Raw genomic sequence first — 8385 nt, 5'->3', positions numbered from 1 at the left:
TAAAATAACAATTTGACGTTTCGACCGCGGTATTGAGGTCATCATCAGAAGGATGCAAGTGTATAGGGAACCAAGCTACATGCTCTTGTACTCTGTATTGGTAAATTAAATCTACGCTATTAATTAATCTTTTTCTTAGCCTGACCACTAGTGATAATTAAAAAAAATAATAAATAAATAAAATAAAATAAAAGTTGAAAGAAAAATAAATAAATAAATTTTATATATAAATAAAAAAAAATTATAATTAATAAATAAAATAATTAAAAAACTACAATAAACTCTGCTCAAGTCCTCATGTACTAAGATTCTTCTGGATTTGAACAGTTCAAGTTGCTATGGAATGTTATATAAAAACACTTCACCAAGTCTTCTTGTATTGGGATTTTTCTTTAGCTTGTTCTGGTTGCTATAAAGGTTGCAGATGGGTCTTTCACATTCTTGAAATGGTTAGGCCATCATTTTTGTTCAGATTTTGGTTATGTTTGGGCATTTCACATGCTTCTTTGAATTTCTTCTCGAACCAGGTTTTGGTGTGGTGTAGGGACTTGGTATTTTTCCAATCAATTCTGTGGTATGTTTGGAGTGCGTGGTCAGAAAGGCCGGTTTTTCCAAAATGGAGGTATTTAATGTGTCGTTTGTATTCGTCCTTCCTAATTGGGATGGTTCGCCCTGTTTCCCCTATGTATGGTAGGTTACATGTGCATTGTATTTTGTATACCCCTGTGTGGGCAAGGTGTGGAAGAGGATCTTTGGAAGAATTGAGTTGGTGTCTTAATTTTGTTGGGGTTTAAAGGTGGTTTTGAGGTTGTATTTGTGTAGTGTTCTGTCTATTTTTTCGGAAATGCCTCTAACATAAGGTATGGCAATAGCATTCTTGAAATCTTTTTTGTTTTTACTAGTATCTCAGTGGATCTTGTGAATAGTTTTTTTACTATATCCATTTTTTATAAATGTATGGTTGATGATCTTGTACTTCTGGTTTAGAGCTTGTTCATTTGAACAGATAGTTTGAGCTCTGAATTTAAGGGTGCTTATGACACCTAGTTTTTTTGTGTTGGGTGGTGATAAGAATTTTTCTGTGTGTACTGGCCTGTGTGTGTGTGTGTGTGTGTGTAGGTTTGCGGTAGACTGACAAGGAGAGACAGCCTGAGGGAAGAAGTGTGATGACCACTTAGCCAAAAAATTAGTGGCCACACTCAAGGAATTGGTAGGTCAGTCCTCTTCCTACATAAAAAATACACAACATTTCATAAACAAAATTAAAAACATTACACTCTATGACCAAGATTTATTAGTCAGCTTTGACATAACTTCCCTTTTCACCAATGTCCCAATCAATGATACTATCTAACTCCTACAGAACATATTTCCACACGATATCACGGTCCTCTTTGCCCACGTACTCCACTACGGATATTTCGTGTGGCAAAACAATTTTTACCTTCAAAAATTGTTGTCTTGGTGTCTTCAAAAAGAGGGTACAGACATGGGCTCACCACTCCCCCCGCCCCAATTGCTAACTTTTATATGGAAGACATTGAGCAACGAGCTCTAGAGTAAGCGTTCCTAAAGCCCAAAATTTGGCTCAGATACGTCGACGATGTTTTCGCCATTTGGCCCCACGGCCGCCAAGCACTAAATACATTCCTTAGCCACCTGAACAAACAGCACAACCGTATATCCAATTCACCACTGAAACAGACAAAAGACAGAGCTCAAACTATCTGTTCAAATGAACAAGCTCTAAACCAGGAGTACAAGATCATCAACCATACATTTATAAAAAATGGATACAGTAAAAAAACTATTCACAAGATCCTCCACAGAGATACTAGTAAAAGCAAAAAAGATTTCAAGAATGCTATTGCCATACCTTATGTTAGAGGCATTTCCGAAAAAATAGACAGAACACTACACAAATACAACCTGAAAACCACCTTTAAACCCCCAACAAAATTAAGACACCAACTCAGTTCTTCCAAAGATCCTCTTCCACACCTAGCCCACCCAGGGGTATACAAAATACAATGCACATGTAACCTATCATACATAGGGGAAACAGGGCAAACCATCCCAATTAGGAAGGACGAATACAAACAACACATTAAATACCTCCATTTTTGAAAAACCGGCCTTTCTGACCACGCACTCCAAACATACCACAGAATTGATTGGAAAAATACCAAGTCCCTACACCACACCAAAACCTGGTTCGAGAGGAAATTCAAAGAAGCATGTGAAATGCTCAAACATAACCAAAATCTGAACAAAAATGATGGCCTAACCATTCCAAGAATGTGGAGAAACCATCTGCAACCTTTATAGCAACCAGAACAAGCCAAAGAAAAATCCCAATACAAGAAGAGTTGAAGTGTTTGTTTTTTTTGCCTTAACATTCCACTGCAACTTGAACTGTACAAGGCCTGAAGAAAATCATAGTATAACAATCTGAACTGTTCAAATCCAGAAGAATCTTAGTACATGAGGACTTTAGCAGAGTTTATTGTAGTTTTTTATTTATTAATTATATATATTTTTTTTATATACAAAATTTTTTTATTTATTTATTTTTTCTTTCAACTTTTATTTTATTTTATTTTTATTATTTATTTTTATTAATTATCGCTAGAGGTCAGACTAAGAAAAAGATTAATTAACAGCATAGATTTAATTTACCAGTACAGAGTACAAGAGCATGTAGCTTGGTTCCCTAAACGCATTATCCTTCTGATGATGACCTCATTACAGGGGTCGAAACATCAAATTGTTATTTTATTAATAATAAGTAAAATGATCATTTCAACAAGTGTGTTTTGTGTCCCTAAATTCGGAAATATGAATTTAAAAAACTTTGTTTAATGTATCATGTAAGTCATTACTTATATTTCTAGCTCACATATATTAGAAAACCATCATGGTTTATGAAGTTCATGAAATGAAAGAAGTGTTGATATATCATTAATGAGTTTGGATATGTCACTAATATACCACATAAGTATATGGCATATTCATAACATACTGTACTGTTATATCAAAAACGTGAAGGATAGATTGGGTAACTATAAAAATATTTTGTCAAGGCTCAACAATCTATATAAACATTTTGTTTTATGCAGAGTCAGGTAACACTTTTGTGATCACAATTTATTATTAATGACAAACAACATTTAACTTCAAGAGTGTGTAGGCAGCACACAACCTTAGAAAATCAGGAAATAAGTAAATACCAAAAATACCTACATAATAAATCCACTGCTTATATGTGTACACAAAAAAAAAGTTTCATAAAATTTACTCAACATCCAAACATAATGTAAAAACTTACTTAACTGCTAAAAATTCCTGTACACAAAAAATGTGTACAGGTTTGATATTACATGTAATTTGAACAAAACTAGTTTGGCTTGGTAAGCAAAGATCCCATACAATTAATTAATTAACACTGATATTTAGTTTCACGGAATAACAGATATATTTTATGTTACATATATAAACACACAAGTATAAATAGTAAATAAAGCAATATTAACTCCTAATAACACACACACCTATGTATAAAATAGGAGCAAAAAGGTTAATCTGTTAATGTTAATTAATTTTTTAGTGCTAATTTTACTACCAAAAGATCTATAAAGATTTCAAAGGATTTTTTTTTTAAATTTTAATAAGATGAATTCCATGTATATGTGATAAAATTTATAAAACTTGATTTTCAAGTAAAGATTAATTTACTAGTGAGATTTATTATGTTAGAATAAATAAGCATTTAATAATATAATTTAAATTAATATGAGAACTAAATGCACTGCATATAAATAATAGAGCAAACTGATATTTTTGAGTTTATCTCACTACATTAAAAAATGGCAACAATTTTGCTAGATATTTGCAATTCAAAATGATTCTATAAATTGCTGTACTGAAAGATTTTATTCAACAAGCACAAATATAAACCAACTGAACTAAAAGTTCTTTTTTTTTTTTATTACAGTTACAAAAATCACTTCAGAATTATATATTAAAAACTGGTTATTGAGGAGTACTAAACAGATTTATATTCAAAATGGACAATTAGAATTATTATAAAAATATGAACAATTTTCAGTGTAATCTATCCAGTTTTGATATACTATTTTATATACATAGACCAATCTGGATTTTTTACACATTTCTTAAGAAACAGGTCTCTATAAAAAATGTTATATCTTTGTTTAAAAAAAACAAGGAAAAAAAACAGCATTTATTATTCGGTTTTTTATGTTTATATGTTTTCAATTATAAACCTTATACTTTAAGGTGAGGGTAAAGATTTTAATTAACTTGCGTGGTTTATAATGGAAATTCAAGTATGCTTCAACCACTCAGAATATATTTTGAGTGGTGAATTTTGTTCAAAATTTAGACTTGCATTGAAAATATATAAAATAATTTTGTGTAGCTAACTTCTCAGTGTTTGATGTCAAATAATAAAATGAAATCTATTACTTTAAATCAGGGTAGGAAATCATTATATATTTTTAATGGGTATAATAGTATTATTATACCCATTAAAAACTAAAAATACGTAATGCTTAAAATTATATCCTTTGTTGTACATATTTGTTTAGGTGCTTAAAAATATACACTGACATATAAAACTATTTGTATAGTACAGGATGAAAAGGAATTAGACAAAGATATATTTAATAATAATTTCAAGTTCATTATTATAAACTGAAGGAGTTTTAAAAATCCACCATAAAAAAAAAATATAAGAGAGAAAACATGTACACAATGTATTATAATCATGTTTTTCTTTTATGTGTACAGTTTGAGAGAGAAAATGTTCCATTTCATTTCTGAACATACATATGCATAATATGCATGTGCTGTGTAAGCACATGAGAGCCAAGGAAATATATCAAGCTATTTTAGATGGCACAAAAACAAAGTTCTGACTTAAGAAGATATGTATTGTGCATGTTATAAATACTGTCAGAGCAAAATATACATAAAGTACTAAAAAAATGTTTAATCAAAGAAGAATGATAGGAACTGAAAAATTTGACTATAAATATTAAAGAATTGTTATGGCAATTTTAGTTAAGGCAAACTGCTGTTATAAAATATATAACAATTAAAATAAATGCCTAATCTGAATTAATTGTTTTTTTTTTATGTATTGCACTTTGCAAAGAAAAAATATATAAACAATGGCAAAAGAATTAAAATTAACTGATATAGCAAAGTTCTATTCCACCATTAACATTAATATACTGTAATGCCTTTTGACCATCATGCATTTCAAAAACAACGTTGAAAGTTACTAATATTATTATATTAACAAACAAATGTGACTATTTCTGACGTCTATTTTTTTTTTTTTAATTTTATTATGAAATGGATTTCATAAGGTTATGAAATCTCAGAAATTAGTGCCAAAAGTGTATCTATACTGTAGTACTGTAGTAATGTACCATATACATTTCAGAAAAAAATTATGTTCTTATATATATATATATATGATACATGCACCATTTATTTCCAAGTACCTCAAACTTTCCACTTCCATAAGAGAAACATTATAAAATTGCTATATGCTTACTAGATGCCCTATCTGAAACATAATGTTCAACTGTAAAAATATATGAAAAACAAGTAAACAAATTATAAACACCATATATATATGTATAATATATACACCTAAGTATCACATACCGTTCAAGAACAAAACACATTCAAGATATTCCATAACAATTCCTAACTTACAAAAACAAATATCACATGCACTCTTCAAGGCTTCCTTACTACTGATGAGAATATCAAGTATAATCAAACTATTTGTAACTGTACAATAAACAAATTCTAAGGACTTCGGAGAACTCATTTATTCATTCAATAAACAAACTAACAATTTTGAGTTTATAAAAGAATCACTGGTCCATATTGTTTACTGGATGAATAACACTAAGTCCAATGAAAGAATGTATTCTGCTTAAGTACACCACTAACTTAATTGTACAACCTCAAATATACAAGACATAAATCACTGATGTCATTCACATTAATTCACAGAAAATATGATACTGCTATGAAAACCTTTGTATAACACTGGTAATTTTATTAACACAAGTATGTAAACTTTGAAAAATATTTAATTTTCAAAGTAACACAGGAATTACAGGAATTTTGCAATAGAGTGCTGAAACCTGAATATAAGCAAATCAGAATAATAGTTTAAAAAATTTATATCACCAACGTTAAAAATATATAATTCATTATCCTTCTCTATCATGATAATTTCAAGCTTTATTACACTAAAATATTAATGAAAATCATGATAATACCAACGAGTTATATAAATGTTACCGAGATCAAGACAATGTAAAGAATAGAGATATAATATATTCTTGCATATGATCACAATTTCTGTACAACTGCATATACTAAGAAGCACATGATTAAGACCATCATGTCTGCATATTTTCTAGCTCCTTACAAAAAAGAAAAAAAAAAAGTTTAGAGAACAAGAAACTAAATGGGAATGAACAAATCTAGCTCAACTGAACACATGCTGCATATTACACAGAACATTTCCCATTAAAATGCAATTAAATGCAGTGTAATACCTACAGCTTAATTTCCTGAGATATGTTTTTCTCATTTCTAACATACTGAAACTTTTTTCTTTCAGTAATCATCAAATATCCATTGAAAACCCATGACCCTCTCATCAAGTGCATCTCCAAATTTATAATCTCACCTGATCCCTCATTCTCCTAAATGTTTTTTTACAGAGTTTCTTTAAAATAACAGCATTATCTCATAATGCAGAAGCAACAACAACTCCCAGCTATAACAGTGGCGACAAGAAGCAGAAAGACAGATGTGCAGGCGAGCAAGGCAGCTTCTGTCGATACAACCAGACATCCAGAACAAAATGCTCTGTCAGGAACAATAAGAAAGTGATCCCATAAAACTTTTGAATTTATTCTTTCTCATCTATCTCCGTTATCAACTTCCCTAAGTGGCTGGCTAGGATGAGGATCCACCTAAGATAAAGATAAAAAACCAACTATAAACAATGTAAAAATTAGGTCAATATATTTTTACTACTCTGTACCATTCAATTAGTTATGCTATTTAATAGCAGTATAATTTTAACTATGCTGGATATATTTGATTTTTGAAATTATATTTTAATTATTTAAACTGCCCATACGAAAAACCTTATACCTGGGAATTATATTAAGCCAATTAAAAAAAAAAGGGGGGGGGGGGAAAGAACATGCTCTATAGTGTCTGTCCATTTTTCTAGTGTACTAGAAAAAGATCCAATATCCTAAACATGAAAATAATTTTTAGCTGCACAACATACACAATGTATACGTAAAGGCACTGGAAATCAGACTGGAAGAGTCAGTTATCCTTACTCTTCTTCCTATTACAGATTTTAGACCAAGTAGCCATTCCAATCTCATGCCATCACTTTCTTGATCTTGCAATTCTTCTTTTTTTCATTTATTTTATATCCATGCAGTTTGCTACTGTCCATTCAATTTAGATTTTCATTATTTTTTGTTTATATTTATTATATAACAGCTAATTGGTTTTATATTCAGGGAATGTAAAATTTCTTCATTTGTTTTATGGCTCCATTTGGTATATCCATCTGCTTTTCTGGGAAATTTCATTTCTGCTCTTTGGATCCATTTTTAATTATTTTTTATGATCCAAATTCACTTTCAGGTTGTTGTGCCCATACACAAGAGGTTGGTTGATCAACCTATAGTACATTAGTACTGTATATGGATAGTGGGTTGGGAAAGGAGGAACTTGTTTACATTTGATTTAAATTACTGTAAATTGTATTCCTTGGGAAACACAGCAGGGCAGACACTGTTCCACAGTGCAGCAGTTGCAGGGATGAAGGAGGAGGAAAAGAAACTTGTTTTGCTTGTTTCTAGGTGTACTGCTCAACATCCCTTCACCTAGAAACAGGTTGGAACACCATGTGTTCCAACGAGCTTAGTACTGAATGACTGAATTATTGATGTTATTTCAGATGAGCATTTCCCATGGAAATTTGTAGATATACATATTGCAGAAACCAAACATCTATGCAAAAGTGTGTGTGTGTGGGGGGGGGGGTTGTAAGAGATGGGTCATTAATAAGTCTAATTGCTCTCCACTGTATTGAGTCAAGCATTTTGAGGGAGCTTTTAGGGGCCCCCAACCCCCATATGTGGAAGCAGTATTCAACAGCTGCATGGATTTGTGATTTGTATAATGTCAACAGCTGTTCAGGGGTGAAGTAACGTCTTGAGCAAAAGAGAAATCCCAGTTTTTTGAAGTGTTTAAGTGTGATGTGTTTATGCCAGGAGAGGTTTGATTGAGGGTAAA

At 30.9% G+C, this 8385-nt stretch overlaps 1 protein-coding gene across 1 annotated transcript in view; it reads right to left on the bottom strand.

Annotated features, from left to right (window-relative positions):
* Positions 1-3129: 3129 nt before the first annotated feature.
* LOC150100340 (arrestin domain-containing protein 3-like) overlaps positions 3130-8385 on the bottom strand; it is a 239247-nt gene continuing 233991 nt past the window's right edge. Inside the window, exon 8 of the mRNA XM_090402376.1 lies at positions 3130-7034. Within this exon, the coding sequence (XP_090258502.1) occupies positions 6981-7034 (54 nt within the window). The 3' untranslated portion in view covers positions 3130-6980. The remainder of the gene's footprint in view (positions 7035-8385) is intronic.

This window comes from Typopeltis vanoorti, chromosome 13, assembly GCF_054136105.1.
Source record: "Typopeltis vanoorti isolate ZY-2024b chromosome 13, IOZ_Tvanoo_1.0, whole genome shotgun sequence".
Classification (NCBI taxonomy): Eukaryota; Metazoa; Arthropoda; class Arachnida; order Uropygi; family Thelyphonidae; genus Typopeltis; species Typopeltis vanoorti.
The sequence above is the reverse complement of the archived record's forward strand: the minus strand, read 5'-3'. Positions and strand labels throughout refer to the sequence as shown.